We start from the raw sequence: 23,514 nt of genomic DNA, 5'->3' as shown, positions 1-23,514 counted from the left end.
GAACCTATTTCCAGCCTTAGTAACAGCCCACTAAGGCTTGCATTATTGGGCCCAGGCATCTCTTTCTCGCACTCTATTAGGCAAATTCACGACTCCACCCAATCATGTGGCTTCTTATAGGCACACCACTCCGTTTAGCTAGTGCAAGGTACATTGTTTTCGCTTTAAGACATGCATGAACTTCTCTGGAAGTTCGCTACAAATTCAATGGTCAAGAATCGTGAAGGCACTGCCACGCAGACATATGGCAGTCGCTCAGTGGTTTAGTTAAGAGTCGCACTGAATTGGAGGATCCAGAAGCGCACACGTTTTCGCACATGAAGTACTATTAGTTTTTCAGGTTCAAGAGACCGCATGCATATGCATTCAAGAACCACTTTAAATAGTGGAGTTATATCGTTCAAGCTAAATGGCAGCAAAAATCACATTTAAAAAATCTAAACAGAGCCGTGAAAGACTGTTCTCATCACGAAGGTAACATCTTGAGTGAAGTCCATGCATTCTCTCCAAATATTTCCACTAATCATGAGTACCTGAGAAAGAGCGAACATTTAAAAGGAAAAAAAATAGGTGGCATATATCAGTTACCGGTAGTTCATCCATACCTGTACATAAATGTAAAATCCCGAACACCGAACTACGAACTGAAAACAAAGATACATGAATTGCTGGAAACAGGTATTGATTACATGGGAAATGTGTGACAGATTTACAAGAGAAGCAACTTCAGAAATCATAGGAGTTTCACTGCAACCATACTGATCATAGTTTGATTTATGCGTTCTGTGCTGGATGACTTTTCTTAACTTAGTCTTTCCAAATATTGTAAAAACATCATACGTCTAAACTCCACATTGGGAAATGTGTAACAGCAATTCAAAAGAAGTTACTTCTGAAATCACAGAAGAAAATTTTCAGTGCAAACCATACTGACTGATTATAGTTTGACTTATGTGTTCTGTGCGGGATGACTCTTATAACTTCTTACCTAAATAATGTAAAAAGGTCATAAATCTATACTCCATATGAGACCATCTGAGAATAATTATGTAACCTGGATTGATAAAGGGTAAGAATTAAATCAAACAACTAACATAGAACTGGAAATTAGATGTTTCATACTAAATGGCATAAAAAGAGAGCAACTAACCTAATCATCTATATGAAGAAATAGGGTTCTAAAAGTTACCAGATTGTCATACTTCACTCTAAAAAGAGGAACTACACAGACAGCACTGTAATGCAAGGATTTGAGAATGCAAGGAAAGCCAGATAGGCAATGTTTTCACACAGTATCACTCATAAGCTTTCCTTTACAGGCTTTTACACCCTAAAAGGATGAGATTCAGTTGTACATCTCTGTCCAAAAAATTCTAAAAGAATATAAGCAAGGATATAAATGAGAAGTTGAAGTAGAGATAGCAGAACATCAGCAGTGAAAGCTGAAGAATAGAAGCCATCTTTTTTATTTTATGTTGAAATGAATCCTGTATGCTTCAACATCTGCAGAAAATTATGCACTTCCTAAAAAAAACCATTTCCCCCCTAACTTTATTTGATGGCATCTTCATACACCATGCATCATGTTTAACGCCACTTTGATGGTGGTTCTCATCATGTCATATTCTGTTTGTCACAGAATATATAAGAAACAATAAATTATAGGTCCTGAATTTCCTCAAAGGAATGAGAAAATTAAAAAAATTGTTGAGGATCAGAAAACTGGACATGTTGTAATGTTTTATTAATGCACAAGTATGCTTAGACACAAAACCGACATGCCCCAACTTCCAGTGTTTTAAAGCACTTGCATTGAAGCTTCTTAAGAGAACCCAGGCAATGATCATTTATTTCATGATCATGCATGCATCATGAAGACTGATTGCTTGGCTGTTCCAAAAACCATTCCATGGGAATGGTTGTAACATTACCGAAAACCATATGATCTAAATACAACTTCTAGTTATCGTTGCAACATTTTTTTTGCAATTATAGAAATTCAATATGCATAGCCAAGCATTTAGATTCTGCCTCCCTGAAAGTTTGTTCCTTCAGATCAGTAGCATAAAAACAAATTCAACAAAGTACACTGAATGGGTTGAGTAACCTGAAAATTTGTCATTGCCATACTTTTCTTTAGTAGTAGTTCTATTCTATGACTGAGAACATTTCAAGTTACTAATTTTGAGATTTTTATATCACAATAAGATATAATACTGTGATCTTGCTTGGGCAGTTCAAATACGACAACAAGCATTTCTATATTGATTATCTCCGTTTCAAGAGCACAGCTTTAATCCTCAGTAAGTACTATATTGAGACCTACCCCAAATAGTACAAAACAGCATAGCAGTTCAGCTTTTTCTAGTTTTCTACAAGGGAACTTGAAAAATCTGAAAAATAGTACAAACTGCAAGCAAAAATTTTCATTATTAAAAGATGAAGCGCAGTCAGATGCATCCCGATTATAATAGGACCATAAAACAATGCTATTTATATCATAACTGATTCTTGATTCTAGAAGCATATATAACAACTCAGCTTCAAGACCACCCTCCTTGAACAAAGGTGTCCTCAATTGTAGATGACGGCCATAAATATGGCCTTCATCACACAGTCCTCCATTTCTAGTAAAGTTGGCAATTAGCACTTCCTTGTCACAGGATTGGCACGTTCACCTCTTGTAGCAAGGTGAAGATTGTGCTGGTATCATGGGACATGTCTCCTGATATCCCCAGTAATTTAGATTATTATAGAATAGAGAAATAAGCATCTTAGAGTTTTAGCACTCATCTCAATTTGCCATCAGTGATACAAAATGAAACAAGAGCAGAGAACAATAAGAGGCTAGCTGACACTTGATGGCATGTAAGTACTTCGTACATGCATTGCAATTACCCTCCCAATTCTGTTGTGTCTGTCTATCTCTCACCAAGCACTTTAAAGTTTGATATTTTGAAAGCCTGTGCAAAGAGCTTTTATATGTCATGAAATTGATGAATGTAAACCATGTATGCAGCCGCTGAGGCAATTGTAATTTTAAACAATATCAGCATGACCTTCATATCAAAGAGGTACCCAGGCAAATTTGCAAGAAACAAGACAAAATGAGAAAGTACAAGATTAAAATCTTAATACACTGAAATGAACTGTCTGACAAAAAAACATGAATTTCAATATCCCAGAATATTATTTTAAATGTATCATCAGTTTATATAACAATCATGGCCACTCTGGTTGTTAATCTAACAGCGGACAGGAAATTTACCTTGAATGAAGAACAAAATCAGTTTCTCTCAGCAGTGCTTTACAAAAGACAATAAGGCATAGCAGGCCATCTAAGAAAAATTGACATCAGGAGTCATACTGAACAAAGATACTCTGTCTAATGAGAAAACTGAAACCTGCTTGGCTGCTTTAGAGTTCCTCTAGATGGGATGAGCATTTGTTGCAAACTTGCAAATGTAAATCAGAGAACTCCTCATCTCCACCGTCCCCTGTGGTAATATTTGTGTACGTGAAAGAGTTGCCACAAACAAAAGATCCTGAGGGAATAAACAGAAATTCCGGACAGTAAAGACTACAAACTAAAAGCAATAGAAATCATGTCACTGACAGATCCAAATACATTCAAGTGAACAAGATCACATCAGGTATCAACTACAATGGACAAAGGCTTATGAACAGAAGTATTCATAACATGAAGAAGACCAAAGAACTTCTCACAGTGAACTCCACAGGCAAAGAGCAAGTCATGCTAAATGTGACCACCACCACGTGCATAGGGAAAAAAAAAAAAAGCATGCTAACCATGTTGCTAAAGAGTAGAGTTTACCGTATAGGTATGCTAGCTAATAGCCTATGCTAAAAGAGAGGTGGGGAGGAACTGTGGGGGAAGGGAATGGGCAGGAAGATGATGGACGGGAGGGCTAGGGCACAGGGAGGGAGTGTGTGTGTGTGAGAGAGAGAAAGAGAGAGAGAGGGAAAGAGAGGAGATGGAGGAGACAAGGAGCAACGGGAGAGGGGGATGGACAGGAGCAGGAAAGGGAAGGCTGGGTTGAGCAAGGGGGGGCAAAAGAGAAAGAGAGATGGAGGCGGAGAAGGAGCACATGGTGGGGAGATAGTTTGGTACACAAGGTGATGGGTTAGGCGACAGGGTGGGCTGGGTTGGTCTTTGAGCTGAGATTCGGGTTGGATCAGATTTCTATTAGGACTCCGCAACCGAGCCTGAACCCTCTTGGGATAGGCCCAAAGCATCTCAAATGGGCTCGCCCATTTCCAACCCTATGACAAACCATGGGGAAATTTAACTCTTGAGACACCATAAGTTTTCTGCTTTTACAAAATTAATTTTCTTCTGGTAAAGTTATATCCATCAACATTTCTATTGGAACGTGGCAAAATATCTATTTTTTATTGTGGGATGATTAGGCTAGGTGGCTTCAGTTGATATCAATTTGATTTCTCTAAAGAAAACTACAACCAATAAGCCGCTCATTCACCACTCAGCTCACTAGTCTGATGAGATAGTTGAGGATTGGTGCAGCGAATGGTGTGTGGGTAGTATCATTCACATACTGCTTAGCCGATCATCATCTTCCACATAGGATTTGGCAGGTGATCTCTAGCCTTTTTCATACCAAAAGGAGAAAATATGGACGGCGAGAGACCAGAAGCCAGAAGCCAAAAACCTCAGTCCTAGTTCTCTTCCCTTGTGGAACCAGGACATGATATTTTCCATTGATGCCTATATGCATGCATTTATTTGTCATATTGACACATATATGCATGCATTTCTTCATTATATAACCAAAATAATTAGTTTGTTACAAAATAGACATACTTATTAGTTAAGAGAACAAAGCTAAACAAAAATTATTTCTGACCATGAAATAAAGTTATCAAGTAGATTTAAAAATCTTCAAGAAAAGCACAAGATAATCAATAGCATTAGGTGAAAATTATGAGGTGGCAATACATATAGATTTAAAAATCTTCAAGAAAAAGCACAAAATAATTAATGCTATTAGGTGAAATTATGAGGTATCACTACAAGCTTCAGCACTAGATCATTGAGATGATGAGCTAGTTCCATTAATAATTTTGAATATGTTTCTCTTACTACTATTCAATGTTTCAATAACATAGCACTTAATAATCTCTTCACTTCAATAACTTTTGGCCAATTAGAGACATATCTATGCTTGAAGATAACTTCTTCTTGATGCCTATGACATGGAAAGACACAAGACATTCACACTGGCCATAATGATAAAGAGATACATATAGTCTCTCATTTTCTAGCCATACTTAAAATTCATGACTTGCTCAATCTGAAAATAATTTTTAAGAGGAAGAACTATAAATAAAATAATCTATTATTATTTGTTAGTCAAATGTTAGTCCTATCAAGTAGATGATCTTTACAGATGCATGCAAACAGAACATGATATACAACAAAAAGAATAAAGCTTGGTATGAATTCGTAATTTTAAAGGGAATATTTTAACAAGTTGTAGAGACAAAACAACATATAAACTAGAGTTCCAAGAAACATGGTAGGAAAACAGCACATGATAACTGCACTTATGGGGCAGCAATGCTTGACAAGGAAAAGATCAGGGGAACTTTAGCAAAAGAATCTTTTTCAAAGTTATTGAGCTGGAAAGACTGCATCCAACTATAAAGAAAATAGAGTTCATATTCTCCCACTTAGCATTTCAAGACAATCAAAGAAGGCAAGCATACATATAATTAAAAGAGAGTAATGCAAAACAAAGCAGATAACAGATTTTTTTATGTAATATTATAGGTAAAAACAACTAAGGACAAATGAAAAGAAATGCATAGTTTTCCTTTCTGTTAGTCTCCCCCCTACAGGGTTCCAACTCCAACGGAGGCAATGCAAGCTCAGATTTATCCATCAGGACAATTCTAGACACAAATTAAACAAAGAACTGCATAGATGAAGTAACTTTATCAAAGTATGAAGATATCAAACCTGCCAATAGATATTGTGTCGCCAGCAGAAACTTTTGTAAAATCCGATGTTGGACGCCATTCAAAGCATCACCATCAGCAATGCTATGACTAGTGGTGTGACTTTGTTCAGTACTGCCTATGGAGGAGAGAACAGATAGTTGGAAAGTAGAAAAAAAAGGCTAGGAAATCAAAACAAGCACAACAGAATATTTAAGCAAAAGTATGATTGCATTCAATAATCACTTTTTAATCCAATATTTTTACACTTTAACATCCATAGCCTTGCTTTAAAAATCCATACTGGCCTAGCTAATTAAAAATATATATACAGCATTGCTTCAAAATTCAAATAACTTGATAGTAAACTTAAAATCTAAATAACGCTGAAAATTGCTTCCATTAACTAAGAATCACGTATACTGTTCCTCAAAAGCCATTAACAGGTTCTGATCTGAAGAAGGGTTCTATCTACCAGGGAAAGGAAAGAAGAAAAAAAAAGGAACCGCAATAGAATAAATTCCATTCAACCCTTCCAACATTCAAATCACGGAACACATCAGCAACATAGCACAAGACCGAATCTTTCATAAGAAATAACGTATCCATCGAATACATAAAAGAAAGAAAGAGAGGAGAAGCATTGAGTAGTTCCATTCAAGCGTTCCAACCACTGAAATCATTGATCACACAAGTAAAACAGCACAATACTGAATCTCTCACAAGAAATAAGAAATTTATCACACACATAACAGAAATGAAGGAAGAAAGAAACAAAGAAACCACCACATAATAACTCGACTGAAGCCTTCCAACACTGAAATCATTAAAATAGGACAAGATCACGGTAAATAAGAAAATTATCAATCACAGAGATGAAGAAATAAAGAAAGCAACCAGCATACAAAAAAGATCAAATGGTGAACCTTGAACAAGCTATTTTCCCTCGAGCCTTTAAAAAATAAAAAATAAAAAAAAAATACTGAGGGGCGGGGGGGAATGGGGACTATTAATGCCTGTAAAGCACAAACTTTCTACAGAATAAAACAAAAAAAGAAAAAAAGAAAAGAAAAAGCATTAAATCAAGAACCCGATTGACAAATATAATATACACATACATCAATTGACTATCTCTTCATCCTTCCTCAGACATTCTTGCAGTTGCTCGGTTTAACCCGCAATCCATTATAGTCTTCGTTATGCCATCTGGAAACCGTTTCCCGCTAAGGGTTGGATCAACTATAATACTCTGCTCGCGTCCTACCAAATCCAAACAGTAAAATCGCAAGTCCAGTATAGTCTTCGTTACGCCGTCCGGAAACCATTTCCCGCTTAGAGTTGGAGCATTTCATGGTCGATGCCCTAAATAAAAGAAAACCCATCTTTCTTCCCCTTTGAAACCTCTCACCGTAAACAGCCCCAAATTCCAAACGGAAACCAGCACAATCCAATCAAAGCGACAAGAACGCCTAGTTTTCCAAGAAATCCATGACGAACACCAAAAGACCCACCAATTCCATGGTTTCTTGAGAAAAGGAAAGAAAAAGAAAGGAAAAGAAGGGAAGCGGCGGTGGATCAGACTACCGGCGAGGTGGGCAACGCGGAGATTGAAGCGAGAGGTGCCGAAGGACCACTCGTTGGTGTGGCCGTCGGAGGACTAAAATATCAGGTGGCCGCGAAGCGGGGAGTGCGCCAGAGGCCGCAGCGGAGGTAGGGCCGGCCCTGGGGCAGGTCAAACTGGGCGACCGCCCCAGGCCCAGACCTAGACCTTGTATCGATGTTCCAATAAGATGCAAGGATGATTTTCTACACTATTATAATAAAAAAAATAATTAAATAGATTAATGATGTATTTTATATACGGCTTAACGAATATATCTATAGAAAATTATTGTACGTAGATTAATTTTTTAATAATAATTAATATTTAAAGTATATTAATTTTTAATAGAGAAAGTTCCATTTTTCTTATTTAGCTCTAGGTCTAAAAAATATCAGGACCGGCCTTGAGCGGAGGTTGATGAGGGGGGAAAGTCCGACCAGGGGCCGATGGAGATGGAACGGACTACGTTGTAGAAGATCGGAGTCCCCTCCCCCTACCCTCACCCTCGGACGCCATGGCCGCGACTCGGAAAGACAGACCGAGGGAGAGAACTCCGGTTCGAAGAAACGACGTAAGGAACCGAGTCCGGATATTATAGCCTTACCTTGCGTGTTGCTGACGCAAGTGATAGACGACACAAGACGGCAAGGCTGCCGACGCAACGGCGAGATAATTTATGTACAGGTCCCTCGTTGAAAGTGAATTACAAATAAGACCGCCCTCATTTCATTATCTGAATTACAAGCAAGTAGCATATGTGATTCAAATATCTCAAAAAGCAAATTACAAAAAATAATTACACTCAAAAAAATAAAAATTATATTCAAATAAAAGTTATATAATAAAAATTATATAGAAAAGTTTTTTTATTTATAAATTTTTAAAATAAAATTAAATAAAGTAATCTATGTGCATTCAAAGACAATCCACTAATAGAAAATACATTTCAAGTGAAGCTGAAGCATATTTTTTACAAGCTTCCATTAAATAGTCGAGAAACTTAATTTTAGATCCATAATCAAAAATTAAAAAAATCTATAAATTCAACAAAGTTTGACAAATTTATTGAGTTTACGTTATCTTGTTGATAAGAATTTTTTATAAATCCTTACTTGGACATTAAATTAGTTATAACACTCCCATTTACAAGCAGCAAATAAAAATAGCAAATCCCATCTAGGGATGGCATTTTTGTCCAATCCGTTAGATACCCGACTAGATTAAAATCCAAAATGGGTATGAATTTAAAAAAAAAATATTTGAAGTGGATTAGGATCAGATACAAATAATGATATATCCCACCTATATATATATATATATATATATATATATCTTGCTTCTAATACAAAACACTAGCCATCATTTGAGCTTCCCTATTTGGCCACTCCAGGCCTCCCATCGGATGAGAACCCTAGTCATCATCTTCCTTATTCGACCGCTCTAAGCCTCCCACCCGATGAGAAACCTGACCATCATCTTCCCTGTTTGGCCACCCCAAGCCTCCAATTCGATTAAGAACCTTAGCCATCATCTTCTTTGTTTGAGGAGTTAGTCATGAAGGATGAAGGCACCGTGAGCAAGGAGATGGTGGAGGGCTAAGAGGGACTTACGGGTGATGGTGGGGTTGCAGGTGGAGCAAAGACGGGTAACAAGTGTGGAGATGCAAGCAGCGATGGCGACATAGGAGCTATGATCAAAGGTCAGGAGGGCAATGAGATGGCAGGGCTCTGAGGGCTTTGACAAGGATTGCTAGGTGGTGGCTTAGAGGACCATTAGTTGGCAGCAGAGGAGGAGAAGAGGAGAGTGGTGTCCTTCACAGCTCCAATAAAATCTCAACCATTGTCTAAGCTTATGAATTCGGCCGCTCGAAGCCTCCACCCGATTGAGACTCCTGCAGGCATACGTAAAGGAAAGACAGAAAAAATTAAACATAGATTGATCTTTTTCTCTTTTTTTTGCTTTTTGCTTCCTTTTCTTTTTCATTTCATTCTCTTTTTCGGAGATTTACAGGGAAGGAGAGCACCCTAAGAGATCAGAGGGATTTTGGATTTTTTAGATTCTGGTTGCAATAGATTTGAGAATTTTTTATTAGAAGATTGGAGGGGTTTCTTTCATAGATTGATCTTTTTCTCTTTTTTTTTGCTTTTTGCTTCCTTTTCTTTTTCATTTCATTCTCTTTTTCGGAGATTTACAGGGAAGGAGAGCACCCTAAGAGATCGGAGGGGTTTTGGGTTTTTTAGATTCTGGTTGCAATGGATTTGAGAATTTTTTATTAGAAGATTGGAGGGGTTTCTTCTAATTACAATGGATTTGTGATTGTTGATCGAAATGAGGAGTTATGTAAACTGTTCTCAAAAATCGTGTGGGATCCGATCTGATCCGAGCAAAGTGGGTATACTTGATCCGACTCGATCTAACCTATATCCTCTATTTTATTTGATTTGAGATAGATATAGAGTAGATATGGATATGGATTTTTTACATAATAAAATGAGTACGGATATTGGTTGATCCAATCATATATGATCCATGGCCATCCCTAATCCCGTCATCCAAACTTTATCAAGATCATAATGCCATATTTTGAAAAACTTTTTCTCAATCGGTATTGATACATGATGGGAGAATAGCTCATTTTAGCAATACACAATAAGAATATAAGACTGTATACATATTATGATCTTTCTTTTTATTACTTTTTTTTTTTTTGATAAAAATGAAATATTTATGCAAATCTTGTGTGAATACATATAGAAAGATCAGAAAATAAAATATTCCTCAAAGACCGACTAGTAAGGCTCAAATTCGACCAGAGCGTATCTTCGGAGTACTCTGTTACAAATGCAGCCGCCCAGTCCACTGCGGTATTCATCTTCTGAAAAATATATCTATAGCCAGTGCTGTATACCCAATCAACGAGGCCGTGATATCTTGAAGAAAGGCATGAGCAGCACCTTCCGTCATGCATCTGCAAATTTAAGTAATCACTATCGCAGAATCACCCTTGATGATCAGATAATCGGCTCGTAGATCCACCGCATATAAGTAATCCCAGTCTAAGCTGTTCAGATTTTATCCCCCTCTTTGTTAAACCAAAATACCGGCTGTAGTATAAATATATGTATTAAAGTCACAAAGCAGCAAGCTGATAGGGGCGTAGTCCGCAGCATTGTTAAACCATTTACATGAGGACTGCCTCAACGGAGCTAACAGAAAATGGTCCTTTTCTTCTTTTCGTTGGCTATTACGTTCATTATGTTTGTTCTATGATTTAATAATGCTAACAATCAGATTGCCGGATTACTCCCCCTCTCGCTTGAACTATTGTATCCTTCTTATCTAAAATAATTCCATAGTTATATTCGGATAGTCACATGGTTTTTCTTTAGGGAAATTTCATGATTATTGTTATTCAAGCCTAACTTGACAACAATTCAAACTATTTTCCTCCTTTCCTAATATTTAAGCATGCTCAAAAAGAGTGCCACTGGATCAATGGGACTCAAGATTGCTTGCAATCATGGTTGTTAATAAGTCTCAAAGATTCACTTGAGGCATACGGGATTATCACCATTTTCTTTATGAATTTTTGCCCAACCATTTCAATTTGAGTAGAGAGCACACCAAGTGAGAAGCAAAAGAAAAAACACATCTGCTTGGCGCGATTTGATTTATTTAAAATAGAGATACAAATAAGTCAAATTGCTTACAAGCTAATCGAACTCAATTTGAATATATATATATATATATATATTATTAATAGCTTAATGGTCGAATTCAAGTTTGAACTCAATCTCGATCATGGTCCGAGTGATATTTGAGTCAAATCAAATTGATCTGAAATTTCATCTTTTTTTCATCAAGTCAAGTTTGAGCTTGAGATATTAAAATTTAATCGATTTAAAGTTGAGTTTCAAATCTTACTATTTTAAATTGAATCAAACTCCAATGCCTAATTATTTGACTCAGCTCGATTTGATTTCACCCCTACATCAAAAATATATAGGAGAAGTGCTAAATGTATAAGCTTATCCCTGGGATATGCCTTATCTCTTGGACATGCCGCGTGAGTCCAAAACATGGCATGTTGAAAGGTCAGCCATATATCTATGGTTATTTGTTTCTAATGCACTAGGTGGAAAAATTTTGAGGACTCATACAGATTAAAAAATTTAAATAATATTTTTAAATTAATCGTTTTGGTAGGATCCTCCATTGTCAGCAGGGTTTAGACAGGCACAGCATGATTAAATGTAACTTTGTGATTGGACTTTACGATGTCTTGCCCAGCATGAAGTGTGCCAGGGCTTAAGCACGCAAATGAATATGTGAGGTCCTGCCTAGTACCAAGTACAACACATCGTGTAACGTTCAGAGGAAGTAGGATCCATTCAGGGAGGGGATAGAGGTAGCCAAGCAATGGAGACAGGGTGTTTGTCCGACAAAGGATAAAACTGCCAAACACCTGCGAGATTCTTTTCGTATTGGAGCCCAACTCTTTTTATGTTTGATTGTCCGAAATTAGGCGTGACCAATGACAAGGACCCTTCATTTGTTTGTCACAAGCTAAAGAAAAAGAAGATGCATAATGCCCTTCGTGTAGTTGCATTCACATCACCAATTTTATGCAGACTGACTTTAATCTTCTACCATTTGCCCAAATATTTTCAAGGATATCTTCGTTGCCATATTGCTAACATATTTACGTGCATTTTTCTTGCTGCGTTGTATTATTGTTACTCGTGATCCAGAGTGTAACCACACGGGAACCGGAAAAAAAAGAGTACTGGTTATTTTCTTCATTGACGAATGGCTTTGTATGCACTGCAGGAGTAATGACTTACTGAAAGCTAAATAGCCGTGATGAGATTAGCCAGCGGTCAAGATTAGACAAGGTGAAGCATATCAATATATATATTTAAAAACTGTGTCGAATGATGACTAGATTTAGTGATTACTCCTCTGGCATCAGGTTCAAATACAGGGACAAAACTAGCGACGGTGGTCTCTTTAGCACTGCAGAACAATTTGTGGGGCAATGTTGGCCATTTGGATAGACAAGAACACAGCTGATAGTAATAATTAAAAAAAGGACAGTACCTGCTACTTTATTAAAGGGGACTAAGTTTGAAGTGAACCGGGGAGTGGAGAGAGCTCGACAGTGGAGGCAGAGCTTGTTACCATAGACTGTGACCTTCCCTTTGAGAACTTCGTACCTGTGCGACTGAGGACTGAAGGCTGGTCCATTGTGCAAATCTAACATATCGCAGCATCATTCAACAAATAGGCCTCCCCTTTTTCCTTTTTCCTCTTTTCCTTTTTTTTTCCCTGATGAACAACAAATAGGCCTCCCTCAATCAACCCCCTTCCCACCAAATTGGCCTGGACCACATTTAGCTGGATAAATGCTACCTGTCACCGTTATTCACTGCTTGTGAGGGATGCTAATAGCCATCCATTTTGGTAAGCTTGCTTATCATATAACAGAGCGCTATGTTAGCTCTTTGATTCAAATGGTTTGCCATTATGTTTTCAAGAATGCTATGCCTACACCATCAGCTATATCATCTCTGACATTGAGCACGTTGCTCCCACAGCACCACAATCAAGCTACCTTAATAGTTAAATGGATGCATTGCCAAAGCACAAAGATCTATGGGTAAATCTAAAAATAAATATAGTTTTTTTATGTATGATTACTATGAGTTTTATATTCAAGTCCTTGCCAATGGATGGCAACTTTGGATAAAATAGGTTGAGACATGAACAAGCTGACTCTACCATAAAAATGTAGTCGGGAAAGAATACTCAATCGTTTCACCTGGCAATTAAATAAATGACTTCATAAGCAGATGAGCTTCGATGATAAATTCCATAAATGTCACAGTTAGGCCTACTCCTTGTTTTGATAAAAGCTCGCCAAAATCATCTTCTCGCACTTACAAATAAGATCTACTCAAATTGTGACCTGGAAACCACAGTCAAATTCTGCTTCATAGTACAAAGACAATTTGATCAGTCATAGCGCCAAACATTTATGTTTTCCTTGTACATTTACATATGAGATACTATCAAATTCCTACTGGCATCTTCCTCCATGATTCCCACAAACACAGAAGATCAAAAGAGGAAATGACGAAGATAACTGGAAAAAGATTGAAATCAAGGAAAGGAGGGGGGGAAAAAAAAAAGATCCACTCTAATGCATCTTTCAAAGCTCACCGAAAAGATGTTCAATGCACAACCCAGATATAAAAGACCCTCTTCTTTCCAACTAACACTAGGTTGCTGTTCTCTTCCTGCTGACCGCTCCCAGCTGGAGAAAAAGGAAGGAAAATGCTTTAGTCATTACAGTGAAATGTAAGACCAAATATAACTGCAAACTTCTAAGAGAAACCTCCAATCACCCAATAACAAAACTTGCACAAAGATACCCACTTCAGTGAAAAAGAGGCAACTAGAGAATGGACTTACAGAAGACGCAGAAAGCTCAGAACTCTTCAGCACACGCAACCTCTTGGCTGTGGAGACAAACATGCTGCAAGCACCAAAGGGAAAAAGAATATAAAGATAGAGAACCTCTGTAGGCATTTGGACTTTCATAAATAAACAGTTGATAGAACTTTACACCGCACGGTCACGTACTTGGCTCAATTTTAACAACTGTAAGAAAAACGATCAAGTCATAAAGTAAATGGTGATTTTCACAACAAACATTTATTTCATTTTCTTTTCTTTTCTTTTCTTTTTTTTGAGTGAAAACCTTGAGGATAATCACAGGGTGAAAATTTCAAACAAGTTTCTCAAGGCTTGTTCTATTGTTTGACCATAGATTTTTGAATTTTTTAGAAGATAGGAGTGTAATATTAGAATTTCGATTTCCAGTGACAGTTCAACAAAGACAAAATGATTCAAGCTATGTAAAGGGAAAGGTTTCGATTAAAGATGCTAAGAAAGCTATATAACAAATGTATTTCTTTGACTACCACATGTTACAAGATTATAAAACCAAAAGTTACTGAAATATATTTTAATTTATAATATTGTTTGATCCAAATGTGCAGGCACTATGGATGAATGGCTTGCATGGATTCTTGCACCAAATTAGATCCCCTGGAATAAGAAATAGAAGTAATACCAAACTGATGAAAAACTTACTCCCAAGGAACATCCCCCACCAGCATCCTGTCACCTTCATCATCTTCATAAACCAAAGTATATTCGCCACTTCCATCTAGTAAACCTGTGATTGCTTGCTTTTCTTCAGGATTCTTCTGAGTTCCAGCAGTAAGAGGATCCCTTTGAGCTAAGCAAATTTAAGTCAAAGTACAAAAAAAAAAAACTCAGGTTAGCAATGCACTTACAAGGCCCAATGAGCCCAAAACTAGCAAGGTGGTCAATGTAAAGGCGGAGAGCATAATCTACAAATTATTACTCCACGTTGCAATAATTACATGTGGAAGGTCCCAAGGTTATCATCAACTTCCTTTAATATAAATCATAAGCAGAGTCATCACTCTACATTTTACCCTTTTCCTATACCATATTGTAATATATAGAACAGGTAGGAGCTCTGGTATGTTAAAATTATAAGAGACTTCTAATGTAAATTTAGAACCCAATATAATTTTGGCACGGCATGAAGCATGTTATTTGGTTGGATTGCTTTTTGTTGTTATGCTTCCTCCACGATGGATATTAGGTAATATACCTGCAAGAAGGCCCTGAAAGAGTTCATCTACAACCAAAGAGAGCTTCTCATAGCTATCATAGGCCTTCAAATCTACTTTCCTTCCTATGGGTATCCCGTCCATGTTGATTTTCACAAACAAGCCTTTCCTACCATTCTTGAACTTAACTGCTGTTTCCGGTCCTCCATTCTGTGATTCAAGGGAAGGTTTGGAAATGCTTGCAAGATTCCTTCTGAAAGAACGAATAGGAGGCCACCCAACAACTGGGGTTGGGGCAGTCCTGCTTTCACAAACAAACAACATAGGAAAAAAGGATAGCATTTAAGTAGCTGAATAAAACATAAATGGGCTAATCTATATTTTCATGAACAAAAGAGCAACTCTGAAAAATTGCACAATTGTAACAAATCTCACAATAGCTGTTGCAGTTTGAAAGAAATAGTAAGGCCAGATTGTCGAAATAAAGTTTAGCTAGAATATAAACAAAATGATCCCAGAAAAGGCAGTACTCAAATTTCCTTCTTGTTCAGCAAGTATACAATCATCTGAAAACCAGATTAGAAAGGATTTTTTCAAAAAAAAAAAAAAAAAAAAGTAGGCAGGTGTGTTAATAACTGTGAAGCTACATAATTAGATATTATTAAAAATCAAAATTGCGAATACAAGTCATAGATCTAAGAGGAAGCATCCAAAGGTGGCTCAGTTGATAGTAATTTGTGGCCTGCATAGAAAAAGCAGGTGAGCATTTTGCCATAAGAAACAACAGAAAACTAAAAACAAAGCATTTTCAAATAAAAATGATGATATAAATAGCAATAGGTTATAAAAGTCTCTTTTCTAACTTTTATTTCAAAGACTACAAACTTCTTATGACCATATCTTTTCTGAAAACCGAGTGAATCTAACTTTTTTTGAAAAATGAATGATTCTTAATATTTGCAAACTTCTTTTTCCCTATTCTGTTCCGGGCATCCTCTCAGAAAATAGAGTGTTTATTTTATAAAAAATAGATAAATTCTCATTCCATTCATAACAAGAGCCATGTGCTGTAGTTTTACTAAAAACCGGCACAATAGCTGAAGGGATGTTTTCTTCTCCTTTGCTTAATAGCTAACAAGAAATAGCAATTCTAGGTATGAGATGTACAAAAGGAGATCACGAAAATGGAATTTTTCTAACACATGCTACACAGAGAAACTACATGAGAACCAAGGGTCTTTTTAATTTTAAAATACCCAAGATGGATTGTAAAAGGAGTTAAAAATAAAAAGAGACATTAAAAAGGAAGTTTTTACTTCGATAATTGTATTTGCAAATGGAACAATATCGTTTAATTGGAGAGGAAAGACATGATTTAGAGCTTTATCATTACTACTTACTAGAGAGGCTGCTAAAAAATAAAAGTAAATATAATAAATAGAAACACCTAAACTAATTTTCTGTAATTTAGGTAATAAAAATATCCTACTGCAGAGCATACAGCAGCTGCAAGCAAATTTACTTAGCATAACATATGTTAAATGTCATTATATATGAGCAGCAAACAAACTGACTAAATAGGAGAAATAAGAGTTCCTGAAGTTAATATAAGAAACAATGTAGCAACAATAGCATAGTTTCCACCCTCAATCTCCCTGTCCCCAAGCTCAAGCTAAAAACAAGCCAGACATGGGAAAGCTTTAAATGTAATAACTCTAAACTTGTGGCACACCTAAGAAAGAAAGGAACATGACCAAGATACAGGACACCTCCAAAAGCCGGTCATCCAAAGAAGTAAACAGTGACCAACAGGATTCACAGTGCACCAGGCTCCCGCGCTTTGGATCCGGGAGGGTCAGATGTACACAGTAGGGAGGTTGTTCCCGTGACACCCAGGTCCCAATAGAGCAAACTTAGCTCTCTAAACTGTGACCCACAAGTTGCCTTTAAAAAAAGAAAAGCTTAAGGGCAGAAGACTATGATTACTACCTTGTCTGAGAGCTGTTGTTGGCTCCAGCTCCATCACCACAAGGAGCAGCAGCCGAACCATGTGCCGCTGGAGACCCACAAGCCTTTTTCTCAAGGCTCTGCTGTTCTGCCCTCCCATTTGTCTTCTGTGATAATTCCTTCCCTTTAGCCTGCAACTGGAGAAAGCCAGGCTGCTGCTGTTGCTGCTGCTGAAAAACTAGTGAGAAACAGGAAGAAGAAGAAGAGATCAACGGTCAAGAAAAACATGGAACGAAGAAGAACCAACCGCTAAAACTTCTTGTCTATTAGCATACCTTCTGTTTTGGACTCAACCGTGTCTAGAAATCCTCTTTTGGCTCCAACAGAAGAAGGATTAGTGCCTATGGTTTTAGAAACCTTGGAGTAGTGACCAAGGGATAGAGCAGACTCAATAGAGTGCTCTTCTCTCTTCTCCTTAACTGATGACCAGTCTTCATCTCCAGGGAGGCCAAGTCTCAGCTCAAGCTTTTTCTCTTCAGAGACTCCAAAGCATTTTCCTCCTACACCCACATCCTTGACCATCCAATCTCTCTCATTTGGAATGAGATCGAGCAGCTGCGGACGTCCTTCTCCTTTCCTAAAATCCTCTTCCATGACTCTCTTCTGCATTTTTTTCTTTAGTTGATGGAAACTCTCTTCTGGACAATGGACGAAAGACTAGGAGAAAAGAAGAGAAACTTTCTCTGTTTTAGTCCTCACAGAGGAAGGGAAGAAAAAAAGATAGCAACTGTCGTGAGGAAACACCGACTGGGGATATAAACACAAAAAATAATAGATTATAACAAAAGAAAACCAGGAGAAAAGAGCATGAACTGAAGGAAGGGAGACAGAGGAAAGTGTTTCAAGTATCGTCCAAGAAGAAAAGACCAAGAAAAGAAAAAAAATCAGAGAATGCTGGCAGAGCAAGAGGATACCAATGGAACTCGTTTCCAAGCACCTCACAACCAAGGAGCCCTGAGAAAACCTTCTCAAACGACGACCCAATCCAAAAGGACAAAAAACATATATATATATATCCTCTGAACCAAAATAAGAAAAAAGTGGTCTCCCTTTTACTTTCTCCACAGCAAAGACCGTGCTCCGTCCCCCAAAACTCTCAACCCCAGGCAACAAAATCGAACACCCACATGGCAAACCAGCATTATTGACCCCCGGAACTCTCAAAATACGATCTTTGAAAGGCCTCCGGCTTTTGATTCGATTTGTTCTACTTAATGCACTGTTTTCCGTGCTCTTTTTCTTTTTTCTGTCTCTCTTATCCTCGTCGCAGAGGTTGAGATCAGAAAGGGAATAATAGCAGAGGAAGCGCAGGAGATTCCATGGCTGAAACGAGGCCGGAAAAGGGAATGAGAGCCTCGGTCACGCAAGTGTCGGACAGCGGGAGCAGCTCGGGAGAGGCGTGTTTGGGTGACACCAGCACGCTCACCCAAGCCCAACGATGGAGGTGTGAGCGTGTTACCCTCGCTTCCACTCTTTTATTGGAGGAAAAAGTGCTCCATCAGAATAACTCATGGCACATTAATTAATCCTAAACTAAAGGCAGGTTAGTTTATCATAGTCATGCGAGCCTTGTACGCCAATTTGGTCCCTGTTAGCTCCAACAACCATCAAGCTTGTTGGATATCTAGGATATTGGGTTACGACTAGCCTCTACTGCAGGCTGTTGTCCATGGACCTATTTTTCCAGCCAACTAGCTTCAGTAAAAAAAAATATGGCAGTAACGATGGTCCAACGGGAATCATTTGATTTCGGAGATTTCATCTAGCTTTATGTCATGGACAAGTCAATACCTTCATCATTTAATCGGTGTTGCAAATTGGTCACTTTATGCCACAATAGTCTCGATATATATCATTAAGTGGCTGAGGCATCAAAGCTAACCATCCATACCTCGATTCAGTTGGGCTGACTCGAGCTGATGTTAAACTCCCTTTTAAATTACTGATCCGGATGCTGACAGCCGAGAGCTGGAAACAAATCATCTCATTGGTAAGTGAGATCTTATATAGGATGTGTTAGTACATGAATGTTGTAGGAGATAGGATTAGATAAGCTCAACACCTATAATTTATTCGACATTGAACTATTGCAGCTAATAAATTGTGCTTATTTTTTTTGTAAAGCAAGGAAAGGTAATAAATGAGTCTTCTCGGTATTAGTTAATGTTTAAGAATAATCTAATAGACTAATGGGAGGAAGGGAAGGGGAAGGGATGCGGTGGAGAAGATTCGCATGATCCGGCTGTGGCATCAGACATGCACATCCCATGATCTTGTCTGCCCACCTCTCATGCCGAGAGCTTTGGTTTCCGAGACGCCTTCTTGGAAAAAGAACGGCACTAAAGGTATTCTGGTCGCTAGACACCACTTTTTCTTCCAATGCAGGGCTCTAGAAAGTGTTCTGGGTGGCGAAATTCCCCTATTAGAGAAAGAATACTATTCCACAAGTGTTTTAAGCATATAATTAAGATTCGTGCAACTTAGCAGAATGCTATCTCTACCTGATGTGCTGGTTTGCTGGGGTTCATGGACCCAAGTGGACAGAGCAAATCTCGGAGCATATGCGCGGTGGATAACGTGTAATCGGGAATTGGCGAAATAAAAGGGGTAATATGGCGTGTTACCACCGTGGGATTTGGCGTGGTCCATTGTACCTGATCAAAGTCATTTTGCGTCCTCTCCGTTTTTTGGTCTCTCAAGAGGAAACTTCCTCGTACCGCGGTTGGCTATCATGGACACCGGTCCAACCGCAGCAAAATCGACTGCAGTGGTTGGACCGGACGCTGCGATCAACGATCAACTCGGTTGGTCGATTTTGGGTTGAGTCCATGGGAGAAATTATTGATCGATCGGATCCAGTGGACCGGTCGAAATCTCATGTACGGTGGATAACAGGGTGAAACTCAGTTTTGATTTTGATAGTTTAAATAAAAAGGGGTAATGTGGCCGTTGGACTGGTCTACTGCCTCCGATCCATCTAATAATTTCTTATTCCACGGATCCCAGTGGAACAGAGAATGCTGTTTTGCAGCGAATAATATATCGGCAAGTGTCCATATATATCGGCCTTTTTTGAGTGGGCCCGCGCCCGTATCGCGTGGGTGGCTGGCAACCCCGCATCCGACCACTCTCGACTTTTCTAGGTCGGCGAAGGCATCATTCCTCTGCGGCTACTCCGGTTATATCTCGTGAGAAATTAAACATATCGATTGCTGAGAAATTGTGTCGTAATTGAAGATTCCTTGTGTGCATCCATCCGCGCGTATGCTCTCCATAAATGACACAAGCAAAAATATATTGGAAAACGCTAGAAATGCTGATCGTCCAAAATGTGCAGTTACTGAATTAACCTTATTTGTAATAGGATTGTAAAGATGTTTAGCATTTATATATAAGACTGTGTTCGCCACCAATACAAAGAGCCTGTGACCAACAAACAAAAAAGATAAATGTTTAATGAGCTGCAAACACATTCAATTTAAGTTAAAAGAAGTTCTAACTTCATATCAGATGGCTAGACAACAAAAATAATACCGTTTCTTGGAACATTTTTTATGGCTTTTTTTTACAGCACTTAATAGAATAGCCCTATATATATTCGGTTATGAAAAAGAGATCCATCCATCAGTTCTGCAAGTTTGGGCCTCTAGGTTTATGTTTCCAATTTATGTCCTTATTCATATTGTTTCGTACTCCACTTTGTTCTCTGTTGATTATCAGGTCATATGTTAGTTTTTTTGGATAACTGTAAATTCATTTTGACTTACATAGGTTTGTACTGAACATTGCTTCTTATCGTTAAATTAATACAGCTTCGACCCTCTTCTTACCAAAAAAAAAAAAAAGGAGATCCATCTAGATAGTAAATACTCAAACTCATGTGAATGAAAATTAAATAAATATCTACATGAGATATCAAGAAAATGCATGTCTCGTCCACATAATTATGGTCCAGACTAATGCTAGCAATTCATGCATGCATGAATGCAAGTAGATCTTCCATCTGCACGCCAGCATTATTTATTTTTTCTTTGATTGCCAGGCTAGCTGCTGGTTACCATCTCTTTTGTTTCAGCAGTGCTGGGCTTATGTTCTATAATGCAGACAGTACTCTTTATTAAAAACCTATGGGTGATCTTTTATCAAAAGATTAAAAAATAATAATAAAAAAAAACACATCCATGTTTCCGCTTTCGGTGCATGGCTACATTGCCTGTCCACCTGCACTATTGACCCAGCGGCCGAATAGAATATTTTGATGCATGCATCCAGATCATGACCTCCCTCCACAAAGGAAGTGTTGATACCTGGCCTAGCCGTATGTCTCCACCGATACAGCCGTATGGTCTCAGCACTCTTGTCACAGCCATCGCGTGCAAGCGTTTCGTGAGGCCCGCACAGCTGGACAAGTGGTAAGGTGGATGAGAACCACAAAACGATTGGGTGATTCATTCATCCATGATGCAGCAATCCCTTTTCATGTCCTTTCTAGTAATATTATTGGAGGCATTCCACTTGCAAAAGCTTGCCTCATTTTTGCTAACTTAACCAGTGACTTGCAGGAGATATTTGGTTGGAATAATTAAGATCTGAAATAAAAATCAGAATGAATGATTCTCATTCCAACTATTTGACTGGGGAGAATTTCATTCCGATTACCATTTCAGAGAGGAATGAAAATGATCCATTCTTTCCGTAACCAAATCTAAACTCATCCCAATGGAGTCAATCTCATTCCAGTGGAATGATATAAAAAAAAAATCACGGTGACGAATCCCATGACAATAAGATCGCTCTTTTGGACAGTGATAAAAAGATGGAGGTGGTGGCTGGTGGCGAGACTTGCAACGGAATCGGGGGGGGAGGGGTGGAGCCCGACAAAAATGAGCTCGCCGGGGGAGAGGCTGCTGCTGAAGAGGCCATTGAAGGGATGGCGGCTGCACTGGAGCTGAGGCCGCTGTCAAAGGAGAGGCCCTTCTCGAGGTAGAGGGAGAGGCCGACAGAGCGGACATCGAGGGCCTGCATGGCAGCTATGCTGGTGATGCCGGCACAGTTCCAAAGGGGGTCACAGCTGAGCTTGGCGGTGGAGGCAGCGATGCCAGAGATAAAGAGAGTTTTGGCTAGAACGGCGGGGTCGATCGTGATAGTGATGGTGTCATCGATGCCGTCGACGGCGCAGCCTAAGAAGTCAAAATCAGGGCCGAGGTTAGCGACAATAGCGGGGCGAAGGTGGTGATGGAGCAAAAGGCTGGGGAGAGGTTGTAGGGGGCTGAGGAGAGGTCGTCGGGGGCTAGGGTTTTGGATGAAGTTTTAAAAATCAGACGGAGAAGAAGCGATGAAGAGGGGAGGGGGCGGCGGTGGAGGGGGTGGGGAGGTGTAGGAGGCACCTTAGGTCGGAGAGGAGAGGCAAGGGGGGCTGGTGGCACCAGAGTCAAGGGAGGGGAGGAGAGGGGGTTTGGTGGCACCGGAGCTAGGAGAGGAGAGGGGAGGAGGTTTTGTGGTCGTGCGGAGCTAGGTGCAATGCGAACGGCAGGTGCAACATGGATGGCGGTGGGGTGGGGCCACGGCGGGGGCAGCGTGGTCACGGGAGGAGGGGGGTCTACGGTCGAGAAGAAGAAGTGCGGGGGGAGGCGTGCCTTCCTTCCTTCACCTTTCTTCTTCTTTTTTTTCTTTTCATTTTCTTTTCTATTTTTTTATTTTTCTTTCACTTTCTTTTCTATTTTTCATAAAATTATTTATATTTTATATTTTAGGTCATAAAATATTTCATCTCTTATTATTATATTTAATTTTTATTTAATATCAATTTTTAAAATAATTAATTTTTAAAAATTTTAATTAAGAATAAAAATAAAAATTTGAGTTGACTCTGATTCCTATCTTTATATGAACCAAGCAACAACAATGGGAATCATCCATTCTAATTTCGATTTCAATCACGAATCAGACGCTTTGGAGAATTATGCCATTCCAATTCTGATTCCAATCCATTCCAATTTTCATTCTGATTCTAATTCCTATCGTGAACCAAACACCTCCGTAAAGATGTGGCCTTCCTGAATGGGATTAGGAGGAATTGTCGATACACTATGGTTGCTCCTAGCTGGGTCCTCGAATCACGGAGAGTTTCGACTCTGTGGCTTGGCCGGCACTCAAATGGTGGCCTAAGGCCAGACTCATTGTAGCTTAAGATTTTTTTTTCCTTCATAAGGATAATTTGTATCAATAACTGAATCCAAGGATGAAAAATAACTC

The 23,514-nt window shown here is 38.7% G+C and overlaps 1 protein-coding gene and 1 long non-coding RNA gene across 12 annotated transcripts; both read right to left on the bottom strand.

The window, feature by feature from the left end:
* Positions 1-322: 322 nt before the first annotated feature.
* LOC105040524 (uncharacterized) lies at positions 323-7,753 on the bottom strand. 10 transcript variants are annotated; one of them, XR_003800157.2, is made up of 5 exons: positions 7,098-7,753; positions 6,002-6,118; positions 3,269-3,545; positions 989-1,054; positions 666-892 (listed from the first exon to the last, which is right to left on the bottom strand). It is a non-coding gene; the product is annotated as an uncharacterized lncRNA (long non-coding RNA). The 10 variants fall into 10 exon arrangements; XR_831150.3 differs by lacking the exons at positions 666-892; positions 989-1,054 and adding an exon at positions 323-533; XR_012140185.1 differs by lacking the exon at positions 989-1,054.
* A 5,711-nt stretch (positions 7,754-13,464) lies between these two features.
* Positions 13,465-18,712, bottom strand: LOC140856642 (auxin-responsive protein IAA16-like). Of its 2 annotated transcripts, none has more exons than XM_073254659.1 (6): positions 17,535-18,712; positions 17,242-17,437; positions 15,294-15,556; positions 14,741-14,888; positions 14,057-14,120; positions 13,465-13,898 (listed from the first exon to the last, which is right to left on the bottom strand). In XM_073254659.1, the coding sequence occupies exons 1-6, from the start codon at positions 17,866-17,868 to the stop codon at positions 13,863-13,865; spliced, it is 1,041 nt and encodes a 346-aa protein (XP_073110760.1). In that variant the 5' UTR covers positions 17,869-18,712; the 3' UTR covers positions 13,465-13,862. The 2 variants fall into 2 exon arrangements, with proteins under 2 accessions (XP_073110760.1, XP_073110761.1); XM_073254660.1 differs by having other exon boundaries at positions 13,471-13,898; positions 15,294-15,553; positions 17,535-18,710.
* Between the last annotated feature and the right edge of the window lie 4,802 nt (positions 18,713-23,514).

Source organism: Elaeis guineensis, chromosome 3 (genome assembly GCF_000442705.2).
Source record: "Elaeis guineensis isolate ETL-2024a chromosome 3, EG11, whole genome shotgun sequence".
NCBI classification, from domain to species: Eukaryota; Viridiplantae; Streptophyta; class Magnoliopsida; order Arecales; family Arecaceae; genus Elaeis; species Elaeis guineensis.
Note: the sequence above shows the minus strand (reverse complement) of the source record. Positions and strands in the feature narration are given on the sequence as shown.

Excerpts from the sequence above, each read along its gene's own strand:
- LOC140856642 (XM_073254659.1), bottom strand. The coding sequence starts at position 17,868 with ATGCAGAAGAGAGTCATGGAAGAGGATTTTAGGAAAGGAGAAGGACGT. Across the intron at positions 17,438-17,534 it reads GGTTGAGTCCAAAACAGAAG|TTTTTCAGCAGCAGCAACAG; the intron begins GTATGCTAATAG and ends GTTTCTCACTAG. Across the intron at positions 14,889-15,293 it reads CTTTCAGGGCCTTCTTGCAG|CTCAAAGGGATCCTCTTACT; the intron begins GTATATTACCTA and ends AAATTTGCTTAG.